This window comes from Callorhinus ursinus, unplaced genomic scaffold (genome assembly GCF_003265705.2).
Source record: "Callorhinus ursinus isolate GAN/ISIS: 27379988/994484 unplaced genomic scaffold, GSC_fseal_2.0 scaffold25, whole genome shotgun sequence".
Lineage (NCBI taxonomy): Eukaryota > Metazoa > Chordata > Mammalia > Carnivora > Otariidae > Callorhinus > Callorhinus ursinus.
Window position 1 is genome coordinate 10485354 of NW_027397087.1, and position 19455 is coordinate 10504808.

At 36.8% G+C, this 19455-nt stretch overlaps 1 protein-coding gene across 3 annotated transcripts in view; it reads left to right on the forward strand.

The window, feature by feature from the left end:
- Positions 1-19455, forward strand: part of WDR76 (WD repeat domain 76) — a 54026-nt gene that overhangs the window by 15266 nt on the left and 19305 nt on the right. For all 3 annotated transcript variants that reach the window (XM_025883835.2, XM_025883833.2, XM_025883834.2), the window contains 4 exons: positions 11254-11380; positions 12588-12689; positions 12787-12830; positions 13699-13852. In XM_025883835.2, the coding sequence (XP_025739620.2) occupies positions 11254-11380; positions 12588-12689; positions 12787-12830; positions 13699-13852 (427 nt within the window). The remainder of the gene's footprint in view (positions 1-11253; positions 11381-12587; positions 12690-12786; positions 12831-13698; positions 13853-19455) is intronic.

The window sequence follows — 19455 nt, forward strand, 5'->3', positions numbered from 1 at the left end:
CAACCACTCCAGCAACCCTCAGTTTGTTTCCTGAGATTAAGAATTCCTCATATCAGTGAGGTCATATGATACGTGTCTTTCTCTGATTGACTTATTTCGCTCAGCATAACACCCTCCAGTTTCATCCATGTCATTGCAAATGGCAAGATCTCATTCCTTTTGATGGCTGCATAATATTCCATTGTGTATATATACCACATCTTTATCCATTCATCTGTCGATGGACATCTTGGCTCTTTCCACACTTTGGATCTTGTGGACATTGCTGCTATAAACATTGGGGTGCACGTACCCCTTTGGATCCCTACATTTGAATTTTTGGGGTAAATACCCAGTAGTGCAATTGCTGGATCATATGGTAGCCCTATTTTCAACTTTTTGAGGAACCTCCATACTGTTTTCCAGAGTGGCTGCACCAGCTTGCATTCCCACCAACAGTGTAGGAGCGTTCCCCTTTCTCCATCCCTGCCAAATTCTGTCATTTCCTGACTTGTTAATTTTAGCCATTCTGACTTGTGTGAGGTGATATCTCATTGAGGTTTTGATTTGGATTTCCCTGATGCCGAGTGACACTGAGCACTTTTTCATGTGTCTGTTTGCCATTTGGATGTCTTCTTTGGAAAAATGTCTGTTCATGTCTTCTCCTCATTTCTTGGTTGGATCATTTGTTCTTTGGGTGTTGAGTTTAAGAAGTTCTTTATAGATTTTGGATACTAGCCCTTTATCTGGTATGTCATTTGCAAATATCTTCTCCCATTCTGTCGGCTGTCTTTTGGTTTTGTTGACTGTTTCCTTTGCTGTGCAAAAGCTTTTTATCTTGATGAAGTCCCAATAGTTCATTTTTGCCCTTGCTTCCCTTGCCTTTGGCGATGTTTCTGGGAAGAAGTTGATGTGGCTGAGGTCGAAGAGGTTGCTGCCTGTGTTCTCCTCTAGGATTTTGATGGACTCCTGTCTCACATTTAGGTCTTTCAACCATTTTGAGTCTATTTTTGTGTGTGGTGTAAGGAAATGGTCCAGTTTCATTCTTCTGCATGTGGCTGTCCAATTTTCCCAACACCATTTGTTGAAGAGACTGTCTTTTTTCCATTGGACATTCTTTCCTGCTTTGTCGAAGATTAGTTGACCACAGAGTTGAGGGTCCATTTCTGGGCTCTCTATTCTGTTCCATTGACCTATGTGTCTGTTTTTGTGCCAGTACCATACTGTCTTGATGATGACAGCTTTGTAATAGAGCTGGAAGTCCGGAATTCTGATGCTGCCAGCTTTGCTTTTCTTTTTCAATATTCCTCTGGCTATTCGGAGTCTTTTCTGGTTCCATACAAATTTTAGGATTATTTGTTCCATTTCTTTGAAAAAAGTGGATGGGTATTTTGATGGGGACTGCATTGAATGTGTAGATTGCTCTAGGTAGCATTGACATCTTCACAATATTTGTTCTCCCAATCCATGAGCATGGAATGATTTTCCATTTCTTTGTGTCTTCCTCAGTTTCTTTCATGAGTATTTTATAGTTTTCTGAGTACAGATCCTTTGCCTCTTTGGTTAGATTTATTCCTAGGCTCTTATGGTTTTGGGTGCAATTGTAAATGGGATCGACTCCTTAATTTCTCTTTCTTCTGTCTTGTTGATGTATAGGAATGCCACTGATTTCTGTGCATTGATTTTATATCCTGCCACTTTACTGAATTCCTGTATGAGTTCTAGCAGTTTTGGGGTGGAGTCTTTTGGGTTTCCCTCATAAAGTATCATGTCATCTGCAAAGAGTGAGAGTTTGACTTCTTTGCCGACTTGGATGCCTTTTACTTCTTTTTGTTGTCTGATTGCTATGGCTAGGACTTGTAATACTATGTTGAATAGCAGTGGTGATAGTGGACTTCCCTGCTGCGTTCCTGACCTTAGGGAGAAAGCTCAGTTTTTCCCCATTGAGATGGATATTCGCTGTGGGTGTTTCATAGATGGCTTTTATGATATTGAGGTATGTACCCTCTATCCCTATACTCTGAAGAGTTTTGATCAAGAGAGGATGCTGTACTTTATCAAATACTTTTTCTGCATCTATTGAGAGGATCATATGATTCTTGTTCTTTCTTTTGTTAATGTATTGTATCACGTTGTTTGATTTGCGGATGTTGAACCAACCTTGCAGCCCAGGGATAAATCCCACTTGGTCGTGGTGAATAACCCTTTTAATGGACTGTTGTATCTTATTGGCTAGTATTTTGGTGAGAATTTTTGCATCCATGTTCATCAAGGATACGGGTCTGTAATTCTCCTTTTTGATGGGGTCTTTGTCTGGTTTGGGGATCAAGGTAATGGTGGCCTCATAAAACGAGTTTGGAAGTTTTCCTTCCATTTCTATTTTTTGGAACAGTTTTAGAAGAATAGGTATTAGTTCTTCTTTAAATGTTTGGTAGAATTCCCCTGGGCAGCCATCTGGCCCTGGGCTTTTGTTTGTTGGGAGATTTTTGATTACTGCTTCAATTTCCTTAAAAAGAATTACAGCATTAAAGTAAGTCTTGACATTGGGTAGTCAGTCCTCCAACTTCGTCATTCTTCAATATTGTGTTGGTTATTCTGTGTTTTTTGCCTCTCTGTGTAAACTGTAGAATCATTTTGTCACTATCCACAAAATAACTTGCTAGGGTTTTGATTGAGAGTACATTGAATTTATAGATCAAGGTGGAAAGAACCGACATCTTGACTATCTGTAAACATGGAATATCTGTCCATTTATTTAGGTCTTTGATTTTGTTCTTTGGAGTTTTGTAGTGTACTTCATATAGATCTTGGAAATATTTTGTAAGGCTTGAACCTAAGTATTTCATTGTATGGGTGCTAATGTAAATGATATATATTTAACTTCAACAAATTTCCCTTGTTTATTGCTGGCATATAGGAAAGCAATTGACTTTTATATATTAACCTTGTATCCTACAACCTTGGTATAATCGCTTATTAGTTCCAGGAGTTCTTTTGTTCATTCTTTAGAATTTTGTACATAGACTATCATGTCATCTATGAGCAAATGCAGCTTTTTTTTTATTTAATAGATTACTGGTTTATTATAAAAGGATATAACTTGAAACAGCTAAAGGAAGAGATGCATAGGGCAAGGCATGGGGAAATGGTACAGAGCTTCAATGCCCTCTCAGAGTGTGTCCTCTCCCAGCACATTCATGTGTTCACTAACCTGGAAACTCTTTTATTTTTTATTTTTATTTTGAAAAATTTATTTATTTGTTTATTTTTTGAGAGAGCATGCATCTGAGTGGGGGGAGAGAGAATCTTAAGTAGGTTTCATGCCCAGTGCAGAGACCGACTTGGGGCTTGATATCATGATCCTGAGATTATGACCTGAGCCAAAATCAAGAGCCGATGCTTAACTGACTGAGCCACCTAGGTGTCCCCAACCTGGAAACTTTTGAACAAATATAGTTTTATTTTTTTCTTCCAAATCTGTGTACCATTTATTTTCTTTTCTTGTCTTATTGCATTAGCTAGAAGTTCCAGCATAATGTTGAAAAGGAATGGTGAGCGAGGACATCCTTGCCTGTACCTGATCTTGGTGGGAAAGTTTGGTGTTTCTCACCATTTAAGTATGACATTAGCTTTAGGTTTTCTGTAGATACTCTCTATCAAGTTGAGAAAGTTCCCCTCTAATTTACTGAGATTTTTTTTTTTTATCATGAGTGGGTGTTGGATTTAGTCAAAAGCATATTCTGCATTTGTTGATAGGATCATGTGATTTTGCCTTTTTAGCCTATTGATGTGATGGATTTACATTGAACGATTTTTGATAGATTACATGATTTTTGAGTGTTGAACTAGTCTTGCATACCTGGAATATATCCCACTTGCTTGTGGCTTGTAATACTTTTTGTACATTGTTGGGTTCAATGTACTAATATTTTGTTGAGGGTTTTGCATCTGCTCATTAGAGATTATTGGTCTGTAGTTTTCTGTTTTGTAATGTTTTTGGTTTTGGTATTAGGGTAATGCTGGCCTCATAGAATGAGATAGGTAGGATTCTCTCTGCTTCTATCCTCTAAAATAGAGATTGTAGAGAATTGGTACAATTTCTTTCTTATATATTTGTTAAAATTCATCAGTGAACCTATGTCAGCCTGGTGCTTTTTTATTTTGGAAGGTTATTATTGATATAATTTCTTTAATAGGTGTAAGCCTACTCAGATTATCTATTTCTAATTCAGATTGTGAGTTTAGCAGTTGAGTCTTTTCAAGAATTGTCCATTTCATCTAGGCTATCAAATAGGTGGGCATAGAGTTGTTCATATCATTCCTTTATTATCTTTTTAATGTCCATAGGATCTATAGTGAGACCCCTCTTTCTGATATTGATAATTTTTTTCTTTGTTAGCCTTTTTAGAGGCTTATTGATTTTATTGGTCTTTTTAAATTTAATTTTATTTTTTATTATTTTTTTTAAGATTTTATTTGAGAGAGAGTGAGAGTGAGGGAGAGTGAAAGCAAGAGAGATCACAGAGGGAGAGGGAGAAGCAGACATGCCGCTGAGCAGAGAGCCTGATGTGGGGCTCAGTCGCAGGACCCTGAGATCATGATCTGAGCTAAAGGCAGAAATTTAACTGGCTGAGCCACTCAGGTGCCCCATTGGTCTTTTTTTTTTAAATTACTTATTTATTTATTAGAGAGAGACTGACCAAGCACAGGGGGAGGGCCAGGGGAGAGAGAATCTCAAGCAGACTCCACTCAGCATGGAGCCCAATGTGGGGCTTGATCTCAAGACCCTGAGATCATGACCTGACCTGAAATCAAGAGTTGGACACTTAAGTAACTGAGCCATCCAGGAGCCCCAAATTTTATTGGTTTTTTGAAAGAACTGGCTTTTGGTTTTGTTGATCCCTCCCCTGCCCCCGGTGATTTCCTGCTTTTAATTTGCTCAACTTTTATTATTTCTTTTCTTCTCCTTACTTTGGATTAATTTGCTCTTCTTTTTCTGGTTTTCTGAGTTGGAAACTTAAATGATTGATTTTTTACCTTCTTTCCTAATATATGCATTCACTGTTATAAATTTCCCTATAAGCACTGCTTTCCCTGCATCCCACAAATTCTTTAGGTTGTGTTTACATTTTCATTTAGTTAAAAATATTTTTTATATCCTCTTGAGATTTCTTCTTTGACCCATGTGTTATTTAGCAGATTGTTTTCTTCCTTTTTTTTTCTTTAAAGATTTTATTTATTTATCTGAGAGAGAGAGAGAGAGCATAAGCGGGGAGAGGGGGAGAGGGAGAGGGAGAATCAGACTCCCCACTGAACAGGGAGCCCAATGTGTGACTTGATCCCAGAGCCCTGGGATCATGACCTGAGCCAAAGGCAGATGCTTGACTGACTGAGCCCCCCAGGCTTCCTTGTGTGTTATTTCATTGAATTGGATTGTTCCAATGGATGACCAGGGACTGAGCCTACATTTTTCTGGGGGGGCGGTGAGAAGACAAGTTAATTACCTAGAAGATGTTTTAATAACTTGTTTGAAGGGTTGGAGTGTTGGAGAGGACATGAGCCTGAGCAGAACTAGGGAGGATTCAGTTTCCCTTAAGGATGGTCCTTAGAATCATCCCTATCTCATTCAGGATGCCTTGGGTCAGTATAATGAGGCACCTGACTGAAAAAGTGGTAGGATCCCCCAAGTTGCAGAGAAGAAACTGGAGCTTGGGATTGTCTTGACCAGGGAAACCTAAGTAGGGATGAAAAAATAAGAATAAAAATGCAAATGTATACAAAATGCTTTCATATAATCAGTACTGTGAATTAGTTTTGTTTTTTTTTTAAGATTTTATTTATTTGACACAGAAAGAGTGAGCATAAGCAGGGGAGTGGCAGGCAGAGGGAGAGGGAGAAGCAGGCTTCCCATCAAGCAGGGGAGCCTGATGAGGGTCTCGATCCTAGGGTCCTGGAATCATGACCTGCACCGAAGGCAGATGCTTAACTGACAGCCACCCAGCCGCCCCAACCCATGTGTTATTTGTAGTTTAATCTGTATGTATTTTGGGTTTACCAGGTATCTTTCTCTTATTACCTTCTAGTTTAATTCATTTGTGTTCTGAGAGCAAACATCGTATGATTTTCTTCTTTTTAAAATTTCTCTTCATTTAAATTTGTTAAGGTGTGTTTTATTAAAGATTTTATTTATTTATTTGACAGAGAGAGAGACAGCGAGAGGGAAAACAAGCAGGGGGAGTGGGAGAGGGAGAAGCAGGCTCCCCGCTGAGCAGGGAGCCCGATGCGGGGATTGATCCCAGGACCCTGGCTGGGATCATGAAGTGAGCCGAAGGCAGACGCTTAACAACTGAGCCACCCAGGTGCCCCTATGTGTCTTTATATTTAAAATAGATTTCTTATAGACAACATATGTTTGGGTGTTGTATTTGATCCACTCTGACAGTCTCTTTTAATGGGTGCATTTAGACCATTGATGTTCAGATTGAGTATTGATATATTTGGATTAATATCTACCATATTTGTTAATATGGGTGTTGATATATTTGTATTTATATCTACCTTGTTAATATTTTCTACTTATTGCCCTTGTTTTTTGTTCCTATTTTTGTCTCCACTGTTTTTCTGCCTTTTTGGGTTTTATTTTATATATATATTTTTAAAAGATGTATTTATTTATTTGACAGAAAGAGACATAGTGAGAGAGAGAACACAAGCAGGGAGAGTGGGAGGGGGAGAAGCAGGCTTCTGGTGGAGCAGGGAGCCCCATGCGGAGCTCGATCCCAGCACTCTGGGATCATGACCTGAGCTGAAGGCAGACACTTAACGACTGAGCCACCCAAGTGCCCCACCTTTTATGGTTTTAATTGAGCATTTTATATGATGTCATTTTCTCTTCTTACTTAAGGTATCCGTTATACTTTTTTCCCCTCTTTTTTTAGAGATTGCCCTTGAGTTTACAATATACATATATAACTAACCCAAGTCCACTTTCACTTAACAGTGTACAACTACAGGGTGTGAGTGGGGTATAGTGTGAGTACCTTATAATAACAAAATAATCCTAATTCTTCCTTCTTGTCCCTTGTATCATTGTTGTCATTCATTTCACATGTATAAATATACATAAGTATATATATACATAGATGTGTATGTATATATATATGTATTCATAAGATATATATATAAGTGTACATAACCAAATACGTTGTTGCTATTGTTATTTTGAGATAGCGTTATTAAGAATGAGGAAAATAATTTTTTTTTTTACCTTATTCCTTCTTTGATGCTCTTCCTTTCTTTTTGTGGATCTGAGTTTCTGATCTCTGTTTTTCTTCTAACTAACTTCTTTTAACATTTCTTGTAAGGCACATCTAATGGCAACAAATTCTCTTAAATTTTTTTTTTTTTTTTAAAGTAAGCTTTATGCCCAGTGTTGGGCTTGAACTCATGACTCCAAGATCAAGAGTTGCATATTCTACTGACTGAGCTAGCCAGGTGCCCTCTCAACACTTTAAATATTTTACTCTACTCTGTTGATTGCATAGTTACGAGAAGATGGATGTAGTTCTTATCTTTGCCTGTAGGTAAGGTGTTTTTTTCCTCCTGGCTTCTTTCAGGATTTTTTCTTTCTCTTTGATTTTCTCTAGTTTGGAAATGAATTGCCTAGGGGTCGTTTTTTTTTTTTTTTTTTAGTTTTTGTAGGTGTAGTTATTTATCTAGGTGTAGTTTTTACCATGCAAATATGGTAGATATTAATCCAGATATATCAGTGAACATCAATGGTCTAAATGCACCCATTAAAAGAGACTGTCAGAGTGGATCAAGTATATCACCCAAACATGTTGTCTATAAGAAATCTACTTTAAATATAAAGACACATAATGCCAAAGAAGGGATAGCTTCTTGGATCTGTGATTTGGTGTCTGACATTAATTTGGGGAAATTCTTGGTTACTACTGTTTCAAATATATCTTCTGTTTTTCTCTTTTCCTTATACTTCTGGTATTCCCACTATGTATATGTTATACCTTTTGTAGTTATCCCACAACTCGTGGATATTCTGGTTTTTTTTTTTAATATTTTATGTATTTATTTAACAGCAAGAGAGCACAAGCAGGGGCAGTGGCAGAGGGAGAGAGAGAAGCAGGCTCCCCGCTGAGCAGGGAGCTTGATGTGGGGCTCCATCCCAGGACTCTAGGATCATGACCTGATCTGAAGGCAGACGCTTAGCAGCTGAGCCACCCAGGCACCCCTCTGTTTTTCTGTTTTGTTTTGTTTTGTTTTTTTCAGTCTTTTTTCTCCTTGCGTTTCAGTTTTGGTGATTCCTATTGAGATATCCTTAAGCTCAGGGATTCTTTCCTCAGCCATGTCTTATCCACTATTAAGCTCATCAAAGGCATTCTTCAGGGGCGTCTGGGTGGCTCAGTCGTTAAGCGCTTAGGCTCAGGTCAAGGTCCCACGGTTTGAGCCCCGCATCGGGCTCCCAGCTCAGCGGGAAGCCTGCTTCTCCCTCTCCCACTCCCTCTGCTTGTGTTCCCTCTCTCGCTGTGTCTCTCTCTGTAAAATAAATAAAATCTTTAAAAAAAAAAAGGCATTCTTCATTTCTTAGTGTTTTTGATCTCTAACATTTCTTTTTGGTTCTTAGGATTTCCATCTCTCTTCTTACATTGCCTGTCTGTTCTTCAGTTGTTTTTATTTTATCCATTAGAGACCTTAGCATATTAATCATAGTTGCTTTAAATTCCTGTTCTGATTGGGGTGCCTGGGTGACTCATTTGGTTAAGTGTCTGACTTTGGCTCCAGTCATGATCTCAGGGTCTTGGAATTGAGCCCCGTGTTGGGCTATGCACTCAGCAGGGAGTCTGATTGTCCCTCTCCCTCTGCCCCTCCCTCTGCTCATGATCTCTCTCTCTCTCTCAAATAAATAAAATCTTTAAAAAAAAAAGTTTAAATTTCTGTTCTGATAATTCCAACATCCCTGCCATGTCTGGTTCTGAAGCTTTCTCTGTCTCTTTAAATTGCGTTGTTTGTCTTTCATTGTGCCTTGTAATTTTTTCTTGATAGCTGGACATGATGTACTAGGAAAAAGGAACTGTTGTAAATAGGACTTTAGTAATGTGTCAAAGGGGAGAGAAAGCTGTTCTATAGTCCTGTGATTAGGTCTCAGTTTTTTAGGGAGCCTTTGTCTCTGGACTGTGAACTTAAGGAGTGTTTTAGTTTCTTTCCTCCCCTGTTAGGTGGGAGAGGATGGTAAGAGTGGGCTGGAGTTGGGTATTTCCTTTCTTTCAGGTTAAACTCTGATAATACCCTAGCAGGTTAGGCTCTGGTTAACTAGTTCTCCTGAGGGCATGCCTTGTTAAGAAGAACAAAGTGCTCTGGTGTATTTCAAAATTGTTCTTTTCCCCCTCCCACTGTGGGAAGCATGAGGGGATTTTTCTCTGATGGAGGACCTAGTTGAGCTCCTGGATGTATAATCTCACAAAATACTGGGGGTGAGTCCCCCTTGAGGGTTTTTTTTTTTTTTTAACTTTTTTTAGAGCAGTTTCAGTTACACAACAAAATTGAGAGGAGGGTACAGAGATTTCCTGTATATTCCTCTGCCCCCACACATGCATAACCTTCTCCATTATCAACATCACTCAGCAGAGTGGTACATTTATTACCAAGGATGAATCTACACTGATATATCATAATCACCCAAAGTCCATAGTTTGCCTTAGAGTTCACTCTTGGTGTTGTACGTTGTATGGGTTTGTACAAATGTATAATGACATAGATCCATCATTATAATATATAGAGTATTTTTACCACCCTAAAAATCCTCTGTGTTCTCTCTGTTCATGACCTTACCACCCTCAACTGTAGCACTTATCTTTTTATTGTCTCCATAGTTTTGCCTTTAATAGACGGTCATGTATTTGGGATCATACAGTATGTAGCCTTTTCAGATTTTACTTCTTTCTCTTAGTAATAGGTATTTAAAGTTCCTCCATGTCTTTTTATGGTTTGATAGCCCGTTTCTTTTTAGTGCTGAATAATATTCCATTGTTCGGATGTACTGTAGTTTATTTATGTGTTCAGTTAGTGGAGGACATCTTGGCTGCTTCCCACTTTTGATAGTTATGAACAAAGTTATTATAAACACCCATGTGCAGGTTTTTGTGTGGACCACTCTGGAGTTTTTAACTTGTCCATGCTGAGCCTCCAGCAACTGGTCAGTTACAGTTCAGGTTTTCCTACCTTGGGATTGGTTCCCCTTGTGGTTTTTGTTCTTGACTTTCTGTTCCAGTAAGCCACAACTCCTTCTATTTGTCTCTCCAGTTTTGAGGCCAGCAGTTTGCATTGTGTCCTTGCCTCTCTTCAGGATCCTAGAAGAGTTATTGAGTTTTTAATCTGTTCACCTTTTTACTTGAAAAGACAGAGTGGTGAATTTCAAGTTCCTTATTTGTAGAACTGGAAATTGGAAGTTCTGAACTACTTTTTTAAAATGAAAAAACAGTGCATAAAAAAAGTAGGGTATGTATATGATTTAAAAAAGTAGAGTATATGGGAGGAAATGCAATGAAACATTTAAATATCTTTTCCATTTTAGACCTAAGTTCTCCAGGCCTTCTCTCTAGAAGAAACCACTGTTAATAGTTTCATGTATATTCTTCCATAGGTAATCTTAGCATGTACAAATGTATGTGTGTACATAACCTTTTTCTAAAAAAACAAATGAAAGTATATTCAACATGTACTGGACCTTGTTTTTGCTTCTTATATCTTAGAGTTCATGTCATATCAGCATGCAAAGATCTATTTAATTCTTCCTGTGGTTGCATATTATTCTTTTAGAGATGTATGCCATGATTTATTTTAACACCTTTCACCTCCCCATGATGAACATTTATGATTTTAAAGATTTTATTTATTTATTTGAGAGAGAGAGAATGAGAGATAGAGAGCACAAGAGGGAAGAGGGTCAGAGGGAGAAGCAGACTCCCTGCTGAGCAGGGAGCCCGATGTGGGACTCGATCCCGGGACTCTGGGATCGTGACCTGAGCTGAAGGCAGTCGCTTAACCAACTGAGCCACCCAGGCGCCTGAACATTTATGATTTTATTTAAAAGCATGGAAACACAAATGTTCAATTAAAATCAGTGTAGTCATGTACATACATCTTTGTAATGTGTGAGTTTATCTGTGAGATACATTCCTGGAAGTTATCTCCTTAATATTAACAAATATATGTAACTGTTTTATAACTTGAGGTTTTTTTCCCCCACTCCTTTAGAAAAAAGCCTAAGAAGAGAGAAAATGGAACTGGATGTAGAAGGTCAATGAGATTACTAAAAGTAGATCCTTCAGGAGTGTCATTACCAGCAACCCCAACTCAGCCAACATTAATAGCAGATGAAAATGTAAGAAAGTGCAAAAACAGTATATTACTTAAGAAAATACTGAAAAGTTTGAAATGTTTGAAACTAAAGGGTCATTAAATTATGCTTAATTTGTACTTCATTAATTTAATACTTGACTGTTTCTTGTTTAATGAGTAAGGCTTCAAAATCATAAAGACTAGTTTGGATTCTGTATTTCTACAGGCTTACCTGCTATAGAATTATGGGTAAATTACTTAACCTTTCTGAGCCCCAGTATCCGCATATTTAAAGTGGCAACAGTATAGAAATTTTAAGGAGGTTGTGGGAGTTAAGTGAAATAGTATCTATAAAGTTCTTTATACTGTGTTAAGGACTTAGTAAGTAAACAATAAATGGTAGTATTAATGTTGTTAATAATGTATAATATGTGATAATAGTGATAGCCCCTTGCTGTAGTATAATTTTGTACTATCAGTGAATAGAAAGTTTTATTTACCAGGTTTATTGTTTAGATAATATTATAATGATATTTTTTATTCAAGTGCACCCACTGTTTTTAATACTTTATATCTAAGTGCTTAATTATAAATTAGATGATAGTACTAATTAGACTGGTTCTTTGGGAGCTAATTGAAAATTACGGTGCTTGGGAAGAGTAGCTTTCCAATTTTTCTGAAGCCTCCACCCATGGTAAATGTATTTACATTGAACTCATTAATGCCATACAACTGAAGCAACACTTGTGAAATGATACTTAACACTTACTGCATGTGATGTACTTTTTGTATTTTCTTTTCTTTCGTTGTTCATTAAAACATTGCTGGTTGTGATATATTGAAATGATTTTATGATCCATGGGTTACAACCTGTGATTTAAAAAAACACTGGCATAGAATAATAACTTTACTCTGAGTAATGAAATTGAACTGATCTGAATGCATTCCCAGAAACTCCTGTTTTGGGCAGTGTAACTTTGGACAAGGTAACTTCTCTAAGTTTCATTGCTATCTTTTTAAAATGTGGTATCTCATTCACTGGATTATGAGGATTAAATGGGGTAATACATATATTAGTTTACAGGATACACCTGGCAATCATTCATTGAACAACGGTTTTTGAATACTAATGATGTGTCACCTATGTTGTTGGTATTGAAAGTAAAGTAGTGAAAAACTTACATTCTAGGGCAGAGCAACAATCAGCCTGTTTTATTTCTCATTCTTTATTTTCTTATTTTTTATAACAGCCTTTGTTACCTCCTGGGCCTTTAGAAATGACTCCTGAGAATCGAGATGATGACAGTGAACTATTTAAAAGAGTTCTACAGACTTGGGCAAATGTGAGCAAGGTATCGCATGCAAGGGCTTACAGGTTTTAGAATTATCTGTTAAGGAAATTTCAGTACATATATTAACTTAGTACCTTGGTCTTTTTCATTGTTTCAGACAAGTAGTAAGAATACTGAGAAGGAGTTAGCTAATATTAAAAGGTGAGTTAAAATCCCTTGCCTTTGTTTTATATTTTCTACAGTCTTTAAATTATAAAGACTATATACCATTACAGGAAGTTTTGAAAATGAAATGAAATGATAACCCATAATATTTCCACCTTAGCAACTGTTGTTTTTGTATGTTTCCTTTCAAGTATTGCTGTATGTAGTACCGCTATGAATTTCTTAAGTGCAGGGATTTTGTCTCAATAACCAAAATGGTGCCTGGTGCATAATATATATTTACTTATTATTTAATGAATGAATCCATGTACATTTTTAGTTTATTATGTTCTAATGTATATATAAATTTGCGTTATGCTTTTCATTAATATAGTTGCAAAATATTAATCTCATGTTACTAGAGTTTTTAAACTTATTGAATAATTGCATACTATTTCATTTACTTAATCTTTTCTGACTCTGTTGGTATTTGGAATTATTTTCAATTTAGTTTTGTGTGGTTAGTTGCATATTTAGTTATATGTGTGCATATGTTTAAGGGTTTATGTGTGATTGTGGGTTAATTCTTTAGGATAGATTCCAGAAGTGAGATTAATGAGTCAAATATGGACATTTTTGTGGCTTTTAGTATACATTGCTGAATTGTTTTCTAAAATCTTTTTTTTCTTCTGGAAATCTTGTATGAATTTACTCTGCCACTAGCACTGTTAATGAATGTATATGTTTAACTGCAGCCTGCTACCTTTTATAAGTGAAAAATAGTATCCCATTGTTTAATTTGATTTCCTTGGTTATTAGGAGGTTGACTATTTACTAACTGTGTCTCTTTTCTTTTTTGAGTCATCTTTTAGTTATTTTGACTCCTGATTGGTTTTACTTCTGAAATTTAACTTTTATTCCTCAGCTATAAAGCCAATTTAAGTGGCATGGTCATTAATGAAGATACTGTTCATAAAGTTACCAAAGGCGCAGTATTTTCTGTGGCTCTCCACCCATCAGAAATTAGAACTTTGGTGGCAGCTGGGGCCAAATCTGGGCAAGTTGGACTTTGGGATTTGGTAAGTTATTATTAATTTTTTTGAAGATAATAAAATTTGACTGAAACAGTCTATAGGAGAATAGCCTAGAGCCGCGTGTTTGTAATGTTACTTGAGATTTATAGTTTTGTGCTTTGTGATACCAAATTTTAAAATTGAGAAATTTTAGTTGGCTTTCTAGAACTTTAACATTTTTAATTTGAATATTATTAGTCATCTGAGCATAAGTTAATTGCCAGGAAGCTGTTATACCTTTAAATGTATATATGAAAAGATCACACAAAGTTCTTAGTTTTCTAATTATGTTTATATTTATTTATTTTTAAGATTTTCATTTATTTTTTGAGAGAGCACGAGCGTGCAGGAGCATGGGCAGGGGGGAGGGGTAGAGGGGAGGGGCAGAGGGAGAAGCAGCCTCCCTACTGTGCAGGGAGCCGGATTCTAGACTTGATTCCAGGACCCTGGGATCATGATCTGAGCCAAAGGCAGATGCTTAACCGACTGAGCCACCCAGGCACCCTCTAATTATGTTTAAAATAAAGTTTTCAAACTGGGAAAAATATCTTCCTAGGGATCTGCTTAGGATAATCCCATTCATTTTTTAATGAGTTACAAACAGATACTGAATTCCCTTCATTGTACATATAATTCTGCATGGATTGCTTTTGGTGGTCTCAAAATTGGAAAAGCTAAGTTAATATTCTCTGAATTTATTTTCTTATTGGCAAAGTAGAACAAAGGCCTGAAAAATACCATAAGGACAATAAATGGAGATGAAGACACTATGGTAACTTGAAGCTGGTTGGGATTAATAAACATTTTTTGAGAAGAAGAAAGAGATAAATACCAAATTCTCGTTTGTTTTTGGAGCATAAGTTCTTCCTTATTTTGATAAAGTGTGAATGAGGGTGGGAGGTAAAAGTATTTGGTAAATAAAACAAGTAGAGAAGTGGGAAGAGGACTAAAAATAGTATAAGGTAATAAAAGCTAAGAGATGAGTTTCATGGGTCAGTTGGACAAGGCTTCTTGCAAGTAAGTTAAAAAGAATGGGAGTAGAGTAAAGGCCATTGGTTTTGAAAATGGGGTATTATTAGTTGAGAGAATAGCTTCAACAATGAGGTAAGGAAGGAACACAGACTTTGAGCAAATAAAAAAGAATGGGGTAGTGGAGGAAATGAAAGCAATGGATAAAGATCATTGGTTGAAGAACTTTGAAAAGGAAAAATAGAAAATTAGCATAGTCAAGTGAAAATCTTTTCAGGGTAGATTGATTTGTACAGAGTTGAAGACATGTATAAAAATCCCTTTGTCATGTCTTTCCTGTTGACTCCAAAATCTGTATTACTAGGTCTCTATAATAGTCTAGTATCTCTGTCAGTCTTCTGATTGTCCCAGACACTTGGCCATCATGTTAACAGCTTGAGCAAGTCTAAAACCCAATACTGCTACTATCCTGTGTGCATCCCCCAGCTCCCCTAGTTTAAAACAAAATTAACTTGATCAAAACATAATTTATATATTATAAAATTCATGTTTTAATTGTACAACTCAATGATTTTTAATAGCTTTACTGAGTTGTATAACTATCTTCATACTCCAGTTTTAGAACATTTTCATCATTCCTAGATTTAGATTTAATCTAAATTGGGGTAGATTTAATACCCCAATTAATTACTCTCATTCCCAGGCAGATCTCCATAAATTTGCCCTTTTTGGACATGTCATATAAATAGAATCATACAGTATGTGGTCTTTTATGTTAACTTCTTTCTCTTAGAGTTATGTTTTCAAGGTTCATTTATGTTTTAGTATATATCAGTATTTCATTCTTTTTAAATTGTTGAACAGTATTCCATTGTTTAACTATCCACATTTTGTTGATCCATTTTATCACTTGATAGATATTTGGATTGTTTCCACTTTTTGGCCATTCTGAATAATGCTACTATAAATATTTGTGTACACATTTTTGTTTGGATATGTGTTATTTCTCTTGGGTAGATACCTGGGGATAGAATTGCTGGGTCTTATGGTAATTTGTTAACATTTTGAGGAACTGCCAAACTGCATTCCAAAGTGATTGCCTCATTTAATATTCCCACCAACAACATATGAGGGTTCTAATTTTTCCACATGCTCACCAGTGTTTATTATTGTCTGTCTTTTTGATTATAGCCTCTCTGGTGGGTATGAAGTGGTATCTCATTGTGGTTTTGATTTGTATTTCCCTAATGACTAATGTTGTTTAGCATCTTTTATGCCATTTGGATATCTTTGGTGAAATGGCTTTTTTAAAATTTTTTAATTTTTTTTATTAGGTTTGTCTTCTTAATTGAATTAGAAACATTTGTAAATTCTAGATGCAAATTCTTTATTAGATGTGTTTTGCTAATATTTCTTCTAGTCTTTGACATTTTTTCATTTTCTTAATGCTGTCTTTTGAAGTGCAAATGTTTTGAATTTTGATGATGTCCAATTTGTCAAAATTTTTTTAATGGATTGTGCTTTTGGTGTTATATCAAAAATTTTTGTCTAGCTGCAAACTTTTTTTTTTAAGATTTTATTTTTATTTATTTGACAGAGAGCGAGAGAGCACAAATAGGGGGAGCTGCAGAGGGAGAGGGAGAAGCAGGCTCCCCGCCGAGCAGGGAGCCTGATGAGGGGCTTGATCCCAGGACCCTGAGATCATGACCTGAGCTGAAGGCAGTAGCTTAACTGACTGAGCCACCAGGTGCCTCTAGCCCCAAGCTTTAAAGAGCTTTTCCTGGTTTTTTGTTCTAAAAATTTTATAGTTTTTCCTTTCACATTTAGTTTGCTGATTCGTCTTGAGTAATTTTTAAATATTATGTGAGGTAAGGGCCCAAGTTTATTTTTTTGTATATGAATATCCAGTTGTCATTTGTTGAGAAGACTATCCTTTCCCCCATTGAATTGCCTTGACACTACCTCAGTTTTTCCTCTTAACTTTCAGTCACATTGCTAGTGTCACCTAGCATCAAAAATTGAGTTATCCTTTATTAAGTCACCCAATTACCCATTCATTCCTTCATTCATTCCACATTTATTATTTTGTGCTAAGTAATATTCTAATGATTTCCCAGCCATTAGACATTTGTGAGCAAAGACTGTCTCTGCCCTCTTAGAGTTTAGAATTTAGTGGCCAAAGCAGCATTAATGAAATAATGGCCAAATACATAATTACATATTTGATAAGTGGAGTGAATTATATACTGTGATTAATGGCCTGAAGGAAAAGTAGTGTAAATGAAAACACACTACAGGGGGCTGGCCTAATTTGGAGGATTAGGGCAAGCCTCCTTTCCCCTTTCTTACCAAGTAAAGAAAGGGGAAAGGGTATTTCAGGTGAGGGGAAGAGTATGTCAAAGACCTTAGGCAGGGGAAAACCTACCTGATACATTTAAGGACCTGGAAGAATGTTCGTATGGCTGGAGTATAGACAGCAAAGGAAGGAACAAGAGGGATTATGCTGGGCCAGGGCCCCATCTCATCTTTTAGAATTACCATACTGGTTTTAAATGGTACTTGTATTTCCAGTTTTCCTATTCCAATCCACTGTGCACAGATAGTCATTTCTAGGCTCAAAACAAACTGGTCCTGTATTCAGTTAGGTTTAAAGTAGTAAGAAGTACTCTTTTTTTTTTTTAAGATTTTATTTTTTACTTAAAAATAATATCTAATGTGGGGTTCATTCATAACCCTGAGACCACAAGTTGCATGTGCCACTGACTGAACTAGGTGCCCCTAGAAGCTCTGTTAACCTGGTATATTCAGATTAAAATGGGCAGTTGGAATTTTCCATAGAATGAGTAAAAAGCAGTCAAATCAGTAAGTAAAAAAAAAAAAAAAAAAGTAAGGAAGAAGTATAACTTAATGCAGTGTACTTCTTTAGCTCAGCTGGGGGGTGGGGGGCACAGCATAGTTTAGCTTCTACCTTGCCCTACAACCAAAATCCATATTGGTGAATTGACCAAACCCTGAGGATTTTCACCTATATTCTCAAAACTAGAGAGAAGTACATTCAGTAGATACTTAGATTTTTTCCTCTTTTGAGTGAGGAATAGGGAAATGGCTGCTGAGGGGAAAGGGGGGAAACAGGGGAAGTGGGGAAAGTGAACAGTGGACTAATTCTCTACAAAGGAAATTTTCTTGGTCTTTGGGAGTGGTATAAGCCACGTCCTTCCCCACAAACCTGCCAAGTAGGTGGTATAAATCCTGATATAAAATAATGAATAGAATTTCCTAGTCTAGGAATTCCAAAAAATACAGCATACGGTTTCAGCTGAAAACACCTATCTACCTCCCTCCTTCTGTTCCCTCCCCCCATCTTTCTTCTTGGTTACAGGAAAGCCTGTCTTTTTCTGAGGAAAAAATGAACTGATGTCAGATACTGGGAGAAAGAGTCAACATATTATATCAGAGCATCTAACATGGACAGAGTGATTCAAGCATGATGGAAATGAAAAGAAATGACTAGGCAACTAGACAAACACTATTGCGAAAACAACAGAAGAACCTAGCATGCAAAGACAGACCTAGAAGAGAAACATAACCCAAGGAAAGAAAGGAAATTCTTTTCAGTTCCAGACTGTAGAACTCCACTGTTCAGTGTAGTAGCTACTGGTTCTAAGAGACTATTTACATTTATGGGGCGCCTGGATGGCTCAGTCAGTTGGGCATCTGCCTTGGGCTTAGGTCATGATCTCAGGGTCCTGGAATCGAGCCCTGCATCAGGCTCCCTGCACAGTGGGGAGTCTGCTTCTCTCTCTCCTCTGCCCCTCCCCCACCTGCTCATGTGCTCTCCATCTCTCTCTCAAATAAATCTTTTTAAAAAAGACTTCAAATTAAAAAAGAATATTTAGTTCTTCAGTTACACTAGGCACTTTTTTTTTAAGATTTTATTTATTTGACAGAGAGCGACACAGCGAGAGAGGGAACACAAGCAGGGGGAGTGGGAGAGGGAGAAGCAGGCTTCCTGCAGAGCAGGGAGCCTGATGCGGGGCTTGATCCCAGGACCCTGGGATCATGACCTGAGCCGAAGGTAGACGCTTAACGACTGAGCCACCCAGGTGCCCCTACACTAGGCACTTTTTAAGTACTTAATAGCCACACATAGCTAGTGGATACTACATTGATAGTGCATACATATAACTTTTTTTTCATCTCAGAAAGTTCTTTTGGACAGTACTGCTGTGGAGCTAGTTAATAACATTATTTTATAAAATAATACTCAAAAATAAGATGATAAAACAAGAGAATGAGATGGAAAAGGGGATTGCAGAACTAAGGAAACAAATTGAAGATCAGATAGAAACTAATAAATTAGACAAAAGCAAGGAACAGAATAGACATTGCTGAAAACTAAATTATAGACATTAAAGATTTGAGGTAATCTCAAACACAGACAAGCTAATAGGTAAGGGAAGACAGTCAAAGATGACCCAACAGTGGAACAGAAAATATATTCAAAGAGAATTCTTCTGAAAAGACACAATGGAATTGACAGATTGAATGTGTATACCATGTTCTAGGAAAACTTGAAACTTAAAGAATTCTTTAGGCAGAAAAAATAAATTATATTCAAGGGAAAGAGTCAGGCTTTTCTG